The 18,897-nt window shown below is 36.7% G+C and overlaps 1 protein-coding gene across 8 annotated transcripts in view; it reads right to left on the reverse strand.

Annotated features, from left to right (window-relative positions):
- SBF2 (SET binding factor 2) overlaps window positions 1–18,897 on the reverse strand; it is a 232,709-nt gene that overhangs the window by 80,848 nt on the left and 132,964 nt on the right. For all 8 annotated transcript variants that reach the window (XM_064715108.1, XM_064715105.1, XM_064715104.1 and 5 more), the window contains exons 7-16: window positions 17,803–17,935; window positions 16,675–16,783; window positions 15,867–15,980; window positions 15,006–15,083; window positions 13,344–13,457; window positions 12,690–12,818; window positions 11,823–11,921; window positions 9,396–9,600; window positions 6,978–7,087; window positions 5,369–5,518 (exon numbers count right to left, since the gene is read on the reverse strand). In XM_064715108.1, coding sequence (XP_064571178.1) covers window positions 5,369–5,518; window positions 6,978–7,087; window positions 9,396–9,600; window positions 11,823–11,921; window positions 12,690–12,818; window positions 13,344–13,457; window positions 15,006–15,083; window positions 15,867–15,980; window positions 16,675–16,783; window positions 17,803–17,935 — 1,241 coding nt within the window. The remainder of the gene's footprint in view (window positions 1–5,368; window positions 5,519–6,977; window positions 7,088–9,395; window positions 9,601–11,822; window positions 11,922–12,689; window positions 12,819–13,343; window positions 13,458–15,005; window positions 15,084–15,866; window positions 15,981–16,674; window positions 16,784–17,802; window positions 17,936–18,897) is intronic.

Here is an 18,897-nt window from a genome sequence, read left to right on the forward strand (position 1 = left end):
AACATGATGAGAAAGTTCAAACTGATAATAACTGATGAATTAGTAGAATTAAGTGTGGACCTGTTGAACTCTCAGGATTTCTCTTCATGTCTCACCTTCTATGCTTTAGAATACCTCTAAATATTTTTAAATAGTGCTGTTTTTCCAAACATGAATTCTGAGACTCTGCTTCCAGGAATGCAAGTCAAACTGAGTAACAAAAGACAGGTTACAAAATAAAAATCCAAAAGGGGAGAAATCTACTGTAACCCTCCAAAATAAAGATGTTTAGCAACATAGTTTTCAACATAAAATATGAGAAATGCTATCTCATGTAACCTTCATATTGCCAAGAATTTGAATCATATGACACACACACCGAGCTGATTTTCTCTCAGGAATAATAAAATCTTTCTTGTTATTGGACAGTATTTGCAAACCTCTGAATTCTGAGAACTGACTGATAGGTTTTTAAACTTTATCTGGTGGCAAAATTGAATACAAAAGTCACTTGCCTTAGAAAAATAAATTTAGTATTAGTTATAGAATGCCACAGTTTTTAATTTTGCTTATCAAAGTTTCTTTCACAACAGACTGCATAGCAAGTGCTACAAAGAGGCCCTTCTTACACTGTGGCACAGAAGTGACAGAAGTCACTGAAGTGACACAGAAGAATCACAATCAAAGTTCTAGAGGCAAAATAAATCAGTATTATCTTCCATCTGCTTCTGGCCAATGTTGGAGAACAGATGATGACCCAGATGTGCCTTTGCTGTAACCTAATACAGGTTACATTTTTAATTTTGTCCTGGTTGCTATTAAGTTGTGTTTCATACTGTACACTACAAGTATACTTCTAGAATATTCAGTATAATCTATTTGAAAGATAAACACCTGGTTGTTGCCACTATGGAAAGCAATAGTGATCTACCTAAAGCACTGAAACAATGACGAATTAGTTGACTATCAAAGATATTCTCTCAGTTACAGAGGTACAACACGTGTTTACTGACACAGAAGTGACACTGGAGCAGGTCCCAAAGCAGCACTGGTGACTCTGTAACTGTCAGATTCAATCAGATCACAAGAAGACCTCACTCCTTCCCTGCAGCTTAAGACCAGTATTTGGAGTATTTACGTATTTATCAGTTTTATGCACAATTTTTCCACTTGAACCACATTTAGATTGAGAATCCAGATGTCTGGGGCAGATATGTTTTCCAATTTGACTCACATTTGCCAAGCAAACGCATTAATATGCAGTTAGGCAATATTACTGACCAACATCTTAGAGAGGCAGTGTTGTACTGCAGCATCCTGGAGCTCTTCCTTTCAAACAAAGTTTCATCTGTTCCAACTACCCAACAAAGGTGTCCTACATTATCTGAAGAGAATCCTTTCCCAGAAATAAATTTTCTAAGGAAGACTAATTGTTACTGTCAAATATTTTATGCAAATTGCTTTGAATGTCTTTTAAATACGAAAATTGTTTCAGCTTATCAAATACCATCCCCACAAAGTATTCAGGCCTCTTCTTGTTTTTACTACCATTTAATTTACCAAATTAAGTGCAACTACATTTCAAAACACAGTGTTCACTTTTGCTGCCAGAGGAAAGCTAGAGAGACAATTGAAATTCTGGACAAGTTATGACTGCAATAGATGAATACAGAAATATGCAAATTGAACCTTGAGATGGTTTCTGCCACAAATTCTGAACAAGTATTAAAAGTAAAATGAGTTGTTGAAAACATAATTACATAGAAGTGTTTCCCTGCTAAAAAAAAGGGCTTTTTAGTTGCAAAAAGTTAAGTATTCTTTTCTGAGATTTCTGCAGATGTTATTATAGAAAATTAAAACATAAAGAAAAATGTTTGAAATAGCAATTTATGTGGAACTGCAAATTTTTCTGAGGTAACCACAGCAGAGGAGAGCAAGTCTGACTGAAATAGTGTTTAGAACTATAATTTCACATTTTTATCTGCAGTAGTATCTGTTTGAATAAACTGAATTGCCAATCAATATTAAGCTGTCACAACACTGCAGTTTTTTTAGCAGTAGTTTAGTCATACAACATATGGAACAGAACACAATGCTCCTGCTCCTCTATCAAAGGTAATAATCACTCTGGTAAGACAGGCTGATTTAAATGTTTGTCACGGGACATGATTTTTCAGTGGAAAAAGTCTTATTCAGGGCATGACAACAAAGTTTTCAGCAAGTGGTCAGTGATAATTCCTAGCAGAGATAAAGTGACTGGGAATTTACCTGTCCTCATCAGAAGGTATCTGCTTTCATCCATGACCATTACAATCCCCAGGTAATTTTGATCTTCCTACTACTAAAATCTATCAGAAATACTTCTCTCATTTCTATTTCAGCAGCAGTAATTGCCAATACCTCTCAGACACAGAAGAGCATGTTTAACACTTGAATACTGACTTGCTGCATCATACCTCACTTTATGTATAAGGCCTCCTACAGTCTACCACAGGTGCTAAAGAAGGCAGATTAACATAAAACTCTGAAGTACTATTCCACAAATCATAAGCCTATTAAAATCTGCAGGTTGCACCTGTTATCAGTTGAAAGATAGTTTTAAACAATTTATTTTAAGACAATTTAAAACAATGCACCTCTTGGACTGAGAGAACTCAAGCTGACAACCACCAGAGGTGTGGCAAATCCAAGTTTTTCCATCTCTAGAGAAATTGGTAAAATACCACCCTCACTTCTTCCCAGCTGCCAAATGGTTAGATCAAATCCTTGGGGAAATACAGCCTATGGAATTGCTCATTAAAATCAAACAGCTATTCACTTGAAGCAATAGTAGGAGGAATTTATTCCATTTCCTTAATCTCTTCTCAAGCCAGACAGACATGAGACCAGCAAAAATATACATGGTGGGATTATCACAAGCATTTTGTTAACATACTGCTCTTCATGCACAAAATGAGTATACAGGGGCTCTGAAAAAGCATCTGACCTTTGTTTTTGTGGACTCCACTAAAAAAGAGATTAAATTCTATTAAATGAAAACACCTGCCACTAGACAATCAGAAAAATCTTGATTAGCAATGGAGGGCTCTGCATTAGACTTGCAGAGTGCAATCTTCCTGATTTTGTAACACCTGGCACTTCACAGTAAGACAAAGAATTCCTAGAAATGGCCAACCTGCATCTCTTCTAATTCTTAGGTTTTTGTGTCTTTTAACAGACACTGCTTAAATTACTTGGTCCTACGACCTGCAGCTAACAGAATTCATGTGTCTACAGCAAAATGCTGACTTGTTGCAGCCCACTGCAGCAAGGGCAAACTTAGTTAACTTCCTTTTTCTTGAACTGATACAGGGAAGCTCCAAAATGTCACAATTTACACATTGTTTCAAATAACACACTTGAGCAAAGTGCACAGACAAATTATAAATCATGGTTTTATCTTAATAAATAACTTCATATGTCATAGAAGTAGATGTTAAAAATACTTGCTTCCAACTCACTGCCCAGTGTCAGGAGTTCAGATGTTTTCATGTTGGCCATACTTACTTCTGAGAAGTGAAAACTTTCATTTCATATTTTCAAAGATATGAAAATATTCTTGGTGGGGGGAGGGAGACATAAAAACTGTGCCTCCTTATTTGATCTACAATTCCAGTAGTTCCCCTGCATAATTTGAGTTATATTTGCTAGTTTTATTGAAGAAAAATAAGCCTATTTTTATTTCAGTAACTCTTTAGTCACATTCATTTCCTTGAACTTCAGCTCCTTCTTGGGCCTTGAAATCACTGAGATGGGAAAAAAAGTTTTTCTTCCAGAGCAAAATTGGCTTTAATTATTTTATTAAAAGGTGATGTCGGTATTTCTTTTCTCAGAAAAGTAAATTTCATTTTCTTCTGCTATCATTTTTCTAAGATACAGAAATAAAGGGGATTAGTATTTTGTTCCTATTGTCTAAAAACATCTGGATGTTTTTTTAACCAAGGAATGATTGAAAAAGTAGAAGCAAAATCTGTGACATGTCTAGACAATCCTGCCTTCTGGTTTGAAAGAAAATTTCTAGCTCTGGAATACACAGCAGGTGCAATATTCCATTAGTCAAGATTTTGGACAGAGAAATAGAGTTTCACAGATAAATTCAATTTTTCTTCCAACTCTAAGGCTAAATTTAGGACTTGGAAAAGGTGAAGAACTGTGTCAAAAAGCAGATTCTAGGTGCTGTGTAATTTTAGCCAGTCAACTTCAGTTTTCATCTGCTGACTGCAGTAGTTTTGCTTTTAAGACCAATGCTCAGACAAAGATGGACTTCTTCCACAATAGCAGAAAAATACCTTACTGTGAACAAACAAGAAAGGCAACAGACAGCAAAACTTGCATTTGATGGTGACCTCAGGTAGCATCTGCTCAGTTAATGTTAATTTATTTCTACACTTCAGTGAAAACGGCATTTAGCACTCACCTTTTAAAAAATGTGGGTCAACCTCTTATAAATTGTTGCAGAACAATTCCAGTGGGTTTTAGGTTTGAGGAGAGTGGGATTAAAATACTAAGGTCTCCATTAGGTCCCTAATTTGATACAATAACTTAGGGTCAACAAAAGAAAAATTATAACCAAATGTGATCACATTACAAACTAATAAAAATACCTCCACATTCTCAGACAAGAGGCATGTAAGAAAACATTTAAGACTATAAAATATTTCAGATGATGAATTGAGAACAAGTGAAGGTAAAAAGGACCAAATATTGAAATGAAAGTCAAAAGAAGTCACCCACATATTTTGCTTTCATAGGTAGCTGCCCCGTATGTTGATGCTTATTCAGCACATAATAATTTGTCAGTAGAATTAAATTTGGAGATGAACTGCAAACACTTGCAGTGAGTTTCTGACAAACTGTGACAAGCAGAACTGCACCGTGATCCACAGAAGCAGAAACTATGCTTTCTTAAACTCTGTTTAAACAAGGAAGGCAAACTTCTGGGATTTTTAAGTGACCAGTGGTTGATACACATTTTAGGAACTGGGTTGAAAGTGACCTGGAAAAAGCCAAGACCCACACATTTAAAATAAAGCACTTCAAGTCATTAAGTTAAATCATTTTACTATGTATCAAAACTAAATTGTATCTAAGTTATTAATAGTAGGAACAGTTTTCTGTCCGCTTGTCATATCAAGCAGATCTGTACAGACCTGAGTGTTTATTCTTTCAACAACAAAATATCCTCAATCCACCATCAAGCAGTATCTCCTACATCACTGTAGGATGCGGTTAAATAATTTAATAATTTTGCTTCTCCACAAGAAGCAAATTTGCTCCTCTAAGCAATTTTGCTTGTCCTAATCCTAAAGAAGAGAAAGACAACCAAGACCAAAGCCCTGCCACGCTGTACCTGCAAAGCACAGTTCATCATTCTGACGATGTAGTCGAACTGCTGGTGGTCCAGGATGGCTCGGTTCTCCTTGACGTGCTGGCCCAGCTCCTGGGTCAGGCAGTGCCGAGCTGCTTTGCCCTTCAGGGCTCTCAGGGCTGCAGGCAGGGTCTGCAGAGAGCAACATCTCACTGATGGAAATGGAATTCAATGGCACTACTCACACTGAACAGCATTCATTTTTTATTAAGAAACTGCAAGTGACAGTAAAGAACAACTCTGGAAATTATCCATTAGCTTGACTATCAAACTTTCACATAATGAGTGATTTAGCCTGAGTTACCAAGTACTAAATTTTTCCCATTTTTTTCCCAAATGCATTAAACAGCATTTCTCACCTACATCTGTAAACAGAAATCCAGGCATTGAATTTATGTGAAATCAGAAATGGATTATTATGAATGAAAGCAAGTGCTCTGCTCTGTAGAGCCAGGCCAAGACTGGAGTTTGCCTGTCAAGGCTGAGCAGCAGATTTTGGGATAAGCAATGACAATGACAAATGGGTTTAGGAGTGCATAGCTCTCATAGCACTGAGGCCACTAGATTGTCATGCAGTTTATTCTAAACCAGGGCCACCAGTATTTACATCAAAGTTTTAAAGATGCAGCAAATGCTACAACAGTGATTATCAGCTGCGGCCCTTTAGGCTGGAGGCAAGAAAAGGCAGCTTATTTGCTAAGGAAAAATTTACCATATAGAGGGACAAAAAACCCACTGAACTTGCCCATGTGTCTGAAAGTTGAATGAGGTTAAAAGCTACTGTGCTCTGCTTGGGTAAAAACTCTTTAAAAGTGTTACACACTTGATTAGGACTTTTCCCATGTGCATTTTGACACCATAACTCATAAATTAAGCTCATTTTTTACCTTGATATGCACAGTGTCACAGATATACAGGTGATACTTCCCTGAGAAGTCAAAAAATTTCTTGAAATAATTTTACAGCCATTTTCAAATGTAGAATGGGATTTGAGTGATTGTTTTACAATCAATAACAGAAAACTCTATGGACAGCATGTACAAAACCTGGCAACTTCTCACTGAAGAGATAATAAGAATCTCAGGGATAAGAATTCACTAGCACATTTCAGTGAAGTCAGACATGCCAAATATTTATATTCATCTCTGAGTTCTATCAAATTAATGGCTTTTAAAACCAGCAAAATTGACTGTACTGAAAATTTCCAAAGAGCATTGGCTGTTAAACACCAAAGCACATTTATATGCCTTTTGTTTGCATTCCTTCTAATTAATGCTGCTAGACCAATCCACATCTTAAAAAAAGTTATGTGGACAATGCTACTTATAACAGTAATGAATTTTGCAAAAAGGGTTTTCAACTCACCCATGTAGGATTAGAAACAGGTTTTCAAATCCATTAGCCTCATATTACACATAATATTGTATTTAGATGATGATTTTTATTGCTTGGTTCATTCATTTAAATGGCCAAAATAATCCTTAGCATTTGTAACAAGACTTCAAAATGTACTTTGTGATTAGGTCAGTCTCCATTTGCTCATTAACAGAATAGAGAGTAATTTGGGAGAGTTAAAATTTCATTTTATTACCTTTTCAGTCTCCAGAAATTTGTTTTCAAAAATGAACGCGATGCAGTTTCTAACAACTTCCAGCCTTTGAGCACTGTTGAAAACAGTGCTTCCTTTTTCCATTATGGAAACTAACAAAGAAAAAGAAGAATATACATCTGTGAAATGCCTGCAAGAACCACAAAGTATACCACAAATTTCTTGAAAAAAATAATAACTGTGTCCTCCCTTTTATTCTGTTAGGCAAATACCATTTGCAGGCAGATGGGAACACAAGATCCCAAATCTCTGGTTTTCCTATTCCATCTGAAAAGGGGAGTGCTCTGAATTGTAACTGCATTAGTTGATTCTCTTATCTGTTTGTTCTTGTTGTCTCATAGAGGCAGAAAGAGATTATAACCTCCAACACACTGATGAAATACATAAATAAACACAAATTAATAATAAATGTGTGCGTTCTGCAGTGAGTTACATAGCCTTGCATATTTTGTAGCAGTAGATAACTATTTTTAGGTGGCTATGACAAGAATTCTGCAACATGGAATTTAACCTGACAAACCTGTTCTCTTATCTTGATTCCAAACTGTTGAGATCTTATTTTCTTAATCCACTGTTTTGCCCTGATTTTTCAACAAAATTCAGAAAGCAAGAGCTAACATTCTCCTTTTCTCTATAATATCAAATAAATAGTACCTAAATTCAGGATATGCCTTTCTAGTAGATAATAATGAGCTACTTATATCCAAGGATTCTGAGAGAGTGTTCAGCAGAAAGTATGAAAGCTGTTCCTCAGAAAAAAACAGCAAACTTCCTGCTTTGACACAGAAATTAATTTATTTTCAAAAATCCCTTCTCCTGCAACTAGCCTTTTGAAGAAAGACAACAGAACACAACCACACATCCTTTAAATTTTCTGTAAGTATCAGATTCAATGATACAGTCAACAGCAAAGGCAGGTGAAGAGAGTTCATCCTCTTCGTGCATAAAACCAAAGAGAAACAGGCCTGGGCAGGGCCTCAAGAGGCCGTCTAGTTCACCCTGCTGTCCCTAGACAGGATCAACTCTATTTATGTTATTTCTCATGTTTGTCTAATATGTTCCCAATGTTCTGTGATAAGAGAGACTCCATGGCTGCACAACAAATCCACTCAACTGCCTCACCATCCTCATTTTACCATGCCTTGCTGACAAATAACTCTATTTTTGTGCTGCAATTAAACCCATTATTTCTTATCATCACAGATTATTCCCCTTCTTTTTCTCGTTGTCTCTTGTATAATTGAAGTCTGCTATTCTGTGTCCCCTCAGTCTCCTAGTTTTCAGTCTAAACAACTCCCCATCTTTCCTTGTAGGTCACATTCTCTGGACCACTGGTCATTCTTGATGCTTTCTTATGGACTCCTCCAACAGAGCCAAAAATGGACACAGCCTTCCAGTGTCCAAACATGGACACAAACATCCAGCTGAGGTCTTACTGGGCACAATGAAAAGATTCCTCCATGGGGTTCACTGACTGCACTCCTGTTTATACATCCCACTAAGATGTTTGGCTTTTTTGCAGTAGCTTGATATAGTTGGGTCATGTTTGCCCTACAGTCATTAAAGTTCCCAAATTAATTTCTGAAGAGCTGCTGCCTAGTCAGGCGAGCCTGCCTATGCAAGTGCCATACCTTATTTGAAGAAAAGCAGTAGAGAAGGAAAGAATTCATTGGAGTCTTGTGGTTAGATACGTAATTTTCAAAGACGGCTTTGAATTCTTAGCCCATCCTTCAAAAGTTTTGCAAGCTCTTCACGTGCAAGTTGACTAACCATACTGGTTTATGCCACCATTCACAACGATGAGTATGACTATGAGTAATAGAACTTTGTGGCATGAAAATTAAAATGACAGGCCTACAATGTCCTCATCTGTTCTTTATGCCTAAATATAGGTATAATTGTTTTGAGACAGATGCTAGCTTTGCTCTTTGCCTTTTTCTAGCAATTTACATGCCTGTCAGTGGGTATCAGAGGAGGAACTCAAACGGTTCAAAGCTTGTTTCAGCCAGTGCTACGAGTGACCTATGGTGATATTTAACAGGCCTGGCTGAGTACAATATTGAGTTTAACTGTTCAGCTCAACATCAAGTTTAATTGTTCAACACAGTATCTAGTTTAATTGTTTAAATCAACATCTAATTCAGATCAAATCCACTTTTGTTGTTAGCAGCTACACCCATCACTTTCTGGATGCTTGACTTCTTAGTAAAGAAGAAGGCAGATAATATCTGCCTTAGTAAAGGCAGATAAAAAGGAGCTTTCAGAATGGCAAAGGCAAACACCGGAGTCTATGCACCAGAGTTCGCCACGACCACTAAAAACACAATATGAACATGAAATTGGGAGCAACACACATTAGCAGAAATGCTAATCACCAGCACCAGGCACAAATGAACATACCCACGGGGGGACCCGCTGGAACCACACACTTCTTGTCGCCGCGGGCGGCAGGGGGAGCGCCCTGGCTCCTGGCCAGCCCCTCCTGCAGCAGCTCCTGCACGCGGCCCTCATTGATGCACGGGAAGGGCAGGACGTGCACGCGCAGGTGCGAGCCCTCCGTGGGCCGCGGCACCTTCTGGAACGCCATGTGCGGGTTGGGGTTCTCCTGCAGGGCGAGAGCAAAGCGTCACACACCAAAGCAGTCCTGCAGTGCTACCGTCTGCCTCACCGAGTTTTGCTGCTGTCTGGACAATCTCCCATACCTGAAAGACTAAGAAGTCAAATATCTAATGCAGATGATCAATAAAATGTTTCATATTCATATTGCCCTTGACTCATTAATATTCTCAACTTTCTTAAAGGCTTTTATAAAATTATTTTTGCCAATGTGCAAAACTCAAAACAAGTGCAAAACAAAATCCCTGCTTAAATCATGCTGATTTGATGCAAATTTATGAATATTAAGGACTTGAATATAAACTGGTGCGACAGTCAAGCTCCTCATTAGAGACGCTATATACCACCATGCATAGGATCACAGCTCACATTTCCAGGGTGCAGTAATCAAACAAAATGGGGTGTTTTCATCTCTTCATTCAGTTATTCTGGGGTTACCATTAATCACATCTGAATTTGGTGCTGTCCAATTTGACTCTATGCTGTTACTGGCTACATACCAGTGCCAAAGAGTGCTATCCATCAATGAGGGCTCTCTTGTAAATGCTCAATAAGTTTGGAAGAAAACTTGTAAACAGGAGCTTAATACTGTTGTTTACAGGAGCAAAAGGCAACAAGGAGATCAAGTGCATCAACTTGAGAAACAGCAGACAAAACAGAGCAGTTACTTAGCCACATGCATTCTCTGCAAAGGAAAATTTTATGGAACAAGCCAAAAATCCAGGGGCATGAGAGGAGCAGATGCCAGGGGAAACAAGAGAGAGAAAGGGAACTCAGACTCAGGAGGGAGTAACAGAAGACAGAGGGCAGAAAACTCCAGAAAAGGAGAGCAATTGCTCCAAAATCCATTTCAGTGAGAGGAGAGATTCAGAGGAAATAGGCAAAGTTACTCTTATCTTGGACATCACAAATGTCAGATGTACATGCTATTGGGCTAATGAAAGGTCCAATGCCTTGGACTGTCCACCTGTGCCAGCAAGACTCATGCAAACATTATCCCTCCCCAACAGAGAAACGTCTCTGTCTCTCCCATGTATCCAAACTGTCACAGCTACAATATTGTGATTATTACAACTGTGAAACAAGATGTCAAAACACATCAAGCAATCTGTTTAAAATCAGGTAGCTCCAGGCACAGCTTAAGCAGTGCTACTCATCACCTATGTTTACTCAAAGACAGGTGCATGCACAAACTACCAGAAATCTGAATTCTCAATGCACAAAGTCACAGATTTAGTGAATACCAGTGTGTGCTCCTGTGAAGTCACTGACTTCGTGGCAGTGAAGGAGCAGGTCAGTCACAATGATATAAATAAATCTCATCATCAGAAAAGACACACAGAACACAAAAGAAACCCCAGAACTTAGCAGCATTTGGTAGTTCTTGTGGGATTTTTTTCAGAATTGTAGATGTAAAGCACAGTTTTGGGAAAGTGGAATGTAGAAAAGAAAGGGTGACAAAGCTGTCAGCTGATGGTGTAACAGATAATGCTCTGTGGAGCTGAATAACCACAGAAGTGAGAGGGGGAGGGAGATCAGTCTATGCCAAAAAAGCCCACAAACCTCAAAAGCAAACAAAAAATCTAAAACCGACAAAGAAAAAAACCCATCCCAGAACTAGCTAATGGAATAGCAAGAGACTTTATAAAAGCATTATGTAAAATAAACATGATATGAAGGCAAAAATAAACTGGAAATGGAGTTGTTCAAGAAATAGGCTGTGAAAAATGAAATCATGCCTGCTGAGCATGCAAACCAGGGTGACTGGGTCAGGAAGGAACTGCTGAAAGCACACATTATACCACATTGTATAATATATATGTATTATATATATTATATTATACACATTATAAATGTATAATTTTTATATGGAAAACTGTTAAGAGGCAAGAAAAGAGATGTATCTGGCATAGACAGGTTGCAGCAGAGAAAAATAGCAGTTTATAGACCTTATGTGATACACACTAGAAATAGATTAGTAGTTGTAGCTGTATCTAAATCAATATTAGCATTAATAAATCAATAGTATCATACTGAATTTCCTTTGCATGTACAAATTCAATGATCTTTAAAGTCCCAAAGTCTTTTGCCATAATATAGATGATGACTACACAAGCAGTCACTTCCATTTTCAGAACACTGGATCAATCTGAGAAATCAGATTTTCAATGTTACCATCTCAACTCTCCAGATGCAGCAGGTACAACTTACATTTTTGAAGAGCTGTTCTGCAAGTTCTCTGACATGCTTTATCATTTTTGGTGGATTGCCCTCTTCAGCTTTAATTCTTTCAACTTCAAAGGCCACCAACTTTTTTTAAAAGAAGAATAAAAATGTTGATCATTCAACTAAAAAAAAAATATTTCCCATTTAAGTTATGAAAGGTTAATCCTAAATTGAAACCAAGGAAAGAAAGCTGAGCACTGAAAAATGTGTGAGGCCACACTGCTCTGGAACATGAGACATGTTCAGTTCCATGTGCAGCATTTGTTACCAGACAGAAAGTCCTACATACCTAAACCAATCCTGTCACATTTCTATACCTCAATCCAAATTTCTCATAGGTACTACTACTACAACACAGAATTAATATCAAACTCTATTTTTACTCTACCTTTAACTCAAAACCAACACACTAAAAACTACAGCATTGCTTTTTAAAATGAAATTTTTTTGTCTCAGTTTACATTTTTGGATATGTATTTAATGTAATATGTCTCCCTGAGGTTGTTAACATTTCAGAGAATATAATTAAATTATTGAAAATAATTCTGTACTAGCACATACAATTATTATGAAGCTACAGTATTATGAAGTATTATGAAGCTACAGATCTGACAACAGGAACAGCATTACCAAAGTTTATACAACTATTTAACTTCATACATATGTGAGGAGGCATAATTTTATGGAAGTAAGCTAGAAATATCTCCTTAGCAGAAAATAAAAGAGTTGGGATGATTAGTATAAACTTGGTACAATAAACATTGGGGATTCAGAAGCATTCCAGTAGCTTTTCCCATGCTGAAATATGACAGTAAATTGTAATTCATTTGGGAATACAGAAAGAGTTTTCACCTCATCAAAAAGATCACAGGTTCTGAAGGGAGGACCCCTCTCTGACACGAAGCCAGCAAATGCCATTCCATTGAGCACTTTGGTTAGAAAGTCATTCTCAATTAAGCCTCGCTGGCCCAAGAAGGCTGCCTGCAACAAAAAGAGAAAAAAAGTTTCACCTTTTTTAATCAGCATCAAACTTGCAATTACAAACAACTGTTCCATATTAGTTAAACATTTTCACCAGCCTATCAGCTTATACTAGTAAGTGGTACTTTCTAATTAAATTTTCTACTGTACATAGTACCTTTCTATACCTAAAAATTTGAAATTTGATGCACACATTTTTTAAATCTCACAGATAATAAAAGAGAAAACTAGTACCTTCAAGCAATGTGTTATTACACACAGAGGTTTTCAAAATTCCACAGTGATTCCTCAAATGTTTATTTGTATTAAATTTCAGTGCTAACTTTGTTGTACATTTCTGTCCTGTCCCTACAATTAGTCCCATTAAAACAGACGGATATTGTGCTATGCCAAAATGACGTGCTTATCACATGGAGATAACTTTATTTACATTTTTAAACTTCACCAGTTTTTCAAAAGGCAGGCTTGTGGGAATAATATGGCACAAAGGAACACCATAAATACACAGAACTGCTCCTCCTTTACCTTGTGGAAGTGAATGACAGGTTCAGCATGAATCCTGATCAGCTGAAGACATGACCTGTATCCTTGGAAGAGCTGTGCAAAGAGCCTGAGGAAGATTGCTCGCACTTCTTTGTCCTGCAAGCAGAAACTGAATTGTCAAAGCATCCTCACATCCTAAATTTCCCCAGACTTTGTAGGAATCTGTATGAGAAATGCCTACAGCTCCGTGAGTGCAGCAGTGCAGCAGATGAAGCAGAGATATTTGCACAGGGATGAGGTTGTGTCACAGAATGGTTGGGGCTGGAAGGGACTTAAAAGGCCACCAGGATGCCGTGCCCTGTCCCCAGATGGCCATGGCAGATCCTGTACCCAGCCACCCTCCCCCCCGCTGGTCTTTGCTGTGCCTGCAGCACAGGCTCTGGACAAAGCCAGGGGGGCTGAGGGGTGCCCATGTCCTGAACCACTCAAATGTGCTGCCATGAGAGAAACCTGATGTGAAATAAAGGAAAAAATGGCTATTTTAGCCTGGATTCTTTCCCTAAAATAACTGTAGCTTTGAAGCACTACACAAGCAGTATTTTCAGAGAGGGCAGGGGCAGCAGGGAATAGCAGGAGCCTGAGGTGGCACTGCTGCTGCCACCAGTTACTGCAAAAAGTTTAAAACAGTAGGACTTTAAAGTCCTGGATTATTTATTTAAGAGAGTGTTAAAATACACACCACCAGATAAATGGAAATTATGTGAACAGCTGGGGCAGTGACACTTCCACCTGGCCCAGATGCCACTAAAGACTGCCATCAAATCCTGGGCCACCCTATTTTTTTATCTCAGCAGCCATCTCAAAAAACCTGAGATCCCAAAAATTCTGTTATTACCTCAGGTTTTATGGTGTTATGTTACAAACTGTAATTTTAAATATTACACACAATATTTACTATCAGATAACCAGCTCATCAGCTAAGTAACAACCAAATTAAGTAAATTATAGCCTGGAATTTATTTTTAGAGATAAAAGGAATATATAAAATTATATAAAGCTGGAATATATTATTGGAGTATTTTACTAGATGGTGTTTATTCTGCACTGGAAACTTGATCCATGCTGTTCTATTTTTAACTCAAATTCTGTATGGCTCACTTTACTGACAGATATGCTCATTATCTGCTGCTCTCTAGGATTTTAACAGGTACATTTGTACCCTGACTTCTTTGACTACTTGAAAACATGGTAATTTCTTTCAAATTTCACAAAATTCTTATTTTGATACAAAATTATATTAATTTGAAACTTTCTTATTCAAACTGAGATCTTAGCTGAATTCTTCCATTAGTTTAGATGAAGCCTGGATGACATTCCCTGTCTTCAGCAATGAAAAACCTCAATCTTAAAGCCAGAAATAAGTACAACAAATACATTGTACCACCTAAGAGTTTCACATTTTCAAGTATATCTACACAAAAAGCCCCAGTGTGTGTTCTTAAATTGAACTGGTTTCGGATTTTATAAAACTTCTAACCCATCAGAATGCTATTGAAGGGAAAAATGCATTTCTTTGCCCCACCAGTAATACTAAAAATATATGGAAAAGCAAACACAAATTCTTAAAAGGAAGCTACTAGTCTAAAATTTGAACAGTTTTTCACTTATTTAAGTCAGACACAGAAAATAAGACAGAAATCTTACCAGCATTTTTGAGTGTGATAAAGCTGTTCGTGGGGGAGGGAATGCGTAATCTGCTGTTTCCAAATCAGGATGCAAAACCTAGAGAATTTTGAAAACATAATCTTTTTCAATCTTTTTTCCTTCATTTTGCTGAGAAAAAGACTTTTTTTACCTTTCTCAAATTCACTGACATTGAGTTCCTCAAATAATAAATTGAGTTAAATTGTGAAGACTATATGGAAATAAAGACAGAATTAACTTCTCAGCTTCAGGATTCTATCAAAAACTCCTACCACAGTCCATTAAAATGATCAATACCATGAGGGATTTTAGAGTCAATTCAGCTGAAACACATTAACTGAATAAAAATTCTTCTGTTGAAGACAAGATTTGCTCAGAAGCCTCCAAATAAGGTGATTTCTGTTTTATTACAATGATAGCAAAAACACAAACTGATGTACTTTTTATGGCAATTTCTTAATGTAGAATTCATCATTCCTAAATTCTGAAACAGGGGCATCACACAGATAAAATTTTAAGGGTTATTAATTTGCTAAATTTCAAGAAAATGTACAGTTTAAATGAATATATAAACACAGAAATACAGCAGAACTGAGTAGTAATAATGCTGCTCAAATAGTATTATTAAAAATAATTATAAAGGAAAAATCTCTACCTCTTGAACATGAAAAGACATTTTAGATTTCCATTACTGATGATATTAACTTGAACTACAGAGAATTAACTCTTCTAAAACCAGGAATGTTGCATGAATCGTTCTATTAAATCTCATTTCCAGTGTGCTGAAAGCTTAATATTGAAATCTGTCATTCTTTACAAATAGGTGAGAGGGTGAAAAGTGGGGATTTTATCTAAACATACCAGAGAAAGTGCCATTTGAGTCTGGTGTAGCAGTGGCTCTGGCAGCTGGGACAGATGAATACATTCAGGAATTTTAATTGTTCCTCCATCCAGGTCTGCTATGATTACATCTAACTGTAAGGGATAAATAGTAAAAGTGCATAGAGTGAGCATAGCTTAAAAAAGCACAACAGTTCAAATTTCTGCACAATGATCTGCACATAAGTTTACTAAAACAAATTAAAACAGTACCAATTTTAATGTACAGAATGTTTTTGATACAGGAAATACTCCAAATACTTTCTATTACTGAATCTAGCTCTGAAAAATGAAATTAAACTAAAGAAAATGTAATTAGGCTAAACTTTCAAAAGTGACTTTTGTTTCTGGATGTTCCAGGTCTGTGTTCAGAGACATGAGATATCAAATAAGCTGCTTGCAAAGAAATACAGTGAGTGCAACTGGAAGTATAATTTCATGTTTCCAAGCACCTTTTGCAACCCTGGTTCAGTTTCTCCAAACACATACTTAAAAAGGGTAAAATAAAACAATTGAAAATACACTTGAAAATCCTAAGTGAATTGTTCAAACTCAGGACAAATAGATAACAAAGCCAGAAATGGATCCACTCCTCCTCCTCCTACACTAGAATCAAATAATTTCCTTCCACTTTACAGAATCAATGTATTTACACCAAAAAAAAAATCAACAAAAAAAAAAAAAAAAAAAAAACCCAAAAAAACCCAAAAAAGAGATGTGAATTATTCCCAGAAACAGCTCCAAAGCCCCCAGAAGGGCTCAGAGCTGAGCCCAGGGCAGCTGCACTCACCAGCTCGTGGATGTCATTGCGAAACACAGAGTGCACCCCAATGATGAAAGGGGTGGGGGAGCTGAGAACCTCCAGCAGCTGGGCAGGGAGAATTGGGATGTAGGGATAACTGTGAAAAGAATAAATTAAATAGAATAAAAGCTTCTGGGTATCCTTTCACATAAGGCAACTTTTTTCTTAAAAAAAACCAAAATCCTCCAGTTAATTGGGAACACTAAAGTTATAAACAATACATTCATTTTAAAAACATGATTTGTTTGTGGCCATATATCTACACTTCAGCCTTTTGTAAAATATCATTTTATAAGAAGTCTTTACAGGAAATACTTTGTTTTCATCTTGAAATGACAACTGAACAACACCATTTCAGGCACTGTTTACTTGGTTTGACAATTTTAAAAACTCTGTGTGTTCATCAAAACAACATCAAAAGCTGGATCTAAATTGATCAATGAATTTCTACACTTAATTTATAGTTATTAAAAGTTTACATTTATTATTAGTTAAACATTAAGAAACATATTCCAAAACTCAATTTGCAGTTCTTCCTTCTTATTGTATATTATAATGACATCAATCTCTGAAGTATTTTAAATAAAACAAGCTATTTTGAAAACAAGCATAGTTTGAAACAGGTGAGTCAGAACTAGATGTTTTCTTCCTTAAAAAGCACCAAATTGATTGACATTAAGTTTTCCATTTCAAAATTCTGGATCCACCTGTGGCTTTTTAGAGAGGATCAGTTTATTGACTTAAAGTCATTCTCTGGTGGACATTTGTCAGTGACTTAAAACTGATATACCCTAATGTAGCTGCTATCTCTGAGCCACAGAATCTTCTGGGTTGTGAGTAGTGTTTCTACCTTACATTTGCAGGTGGATTTCTCCCTTAATTGTTTCCACTGACACAATGCAACCAGATTTTTGTTAATGATGTGTACACACCACAATTTGCATCATTAATAGCTCTGCTTATTTTACCAACAATAGTCCAACTCCTTTTGTTTGAGACAAACAAAAAATAAAAGTAATTTGTTTTTGTAATAAATTGTATTTGTGTTTGTAATAAGAATTACAAAATGAGCCATAAAATTATTTAACAAGTTCAAAGAAACCAAACTTAACTCACCTGTATTTGAGAGGAAACATCAAAGACTCCAGAGCCCTACAGGCATCACTAAGCCTTTGAAAACTTGCTGAGTGAAAGAGAACCTTATTTTCTGTAAGCACGGCACAGAATAAGCTGAGTACATTTTGGATTCCTTAAAAAAAATAAAATAATAAGAAAGAACTGTAACAATATGCCAAAAAATTCAAAATTACATTAAAATGCACCATTTTCTGGAGGAATTTTCAAAAAGCATATGATAAACACATAAATTGCCAAGTTCCAAGTTTTTCTACCTTTTATTTGACTAGTGCAGCTTCTGTTTTCCAGCTTGCTGTAACAATATCTGAATGTATTTCTACATTTCAGATACATTGTATTACATCTCCCTTTCAATACCACTTGCAAGGATTTCCACTTCTCAGCACAAATCCCAGCAATGCTTAATAATGGCTTCAAACTGCATTATGTGCATCTTCTGCACAGCCTTCTGTGTATGCAGCACTCAATTCTGGTCATTGATCCAGGCTTAACTTCTAAACCTCTTTGTAACTCCAAGCAGGGGGAAAAAAAATAACATCATACTGCCAAGTTCCAAAGAAAATGAAAAGATTCCTAGTGAATCATGGTAAGACATTCATGTCTTATCCATTCTAGGAGTCAAGAGGTTAAAAGAGAGCAGTAAGGGAGTATTCATCCTTAGAGATACTTAAAGGAAGATCTCAATGTTTTAAAAAATCCCATTAGATTTAGGGTAAGACTCATGAATCAGATGATGGGATGCTTTTGGGGATTTTTTAAGACAGTGTAATTTACCTAGGAGACAAAGTCATGTGCTTTCAGGGAAAACCAAAAATATATTTCCTTTAGAAAAAAAAGTCCCATCCTGAGAAGCAGACATGCCTGACACATGTGAGATATGCTGAAATTTATGAAATTTCCTGAAATATGCTGGAATGTATGATGTTTCCCTGAGGACATGGCTTGTGTTATCAGTGAGACAGCCTGTATTACCTTCCCAAAGCTAATGCTTATCTAGCAATAATGTCCCCAAAAAGAAGTGTGACTGTGGAGAGCCACTATATCCACATGATAATGAACACTTTGGGGTTTTAA

The sequence above is a fragment of the Zonotrichia leucophrys genome, chromosome 5 (genome assembly GCF_028769735.1).
Source record: "Zonotrichia leucophrys gambelii isolate GWCS_2022_RI chromosome 5, RI_Zleu_2.0, whole genome shotgun sequence".
Lineage (NCBI taxonomy): Eukaryota > Metazoa > Chordata > Aves > Passeriformes > Passerellidae > Zonotrichia > Zonotrichia leucophrys.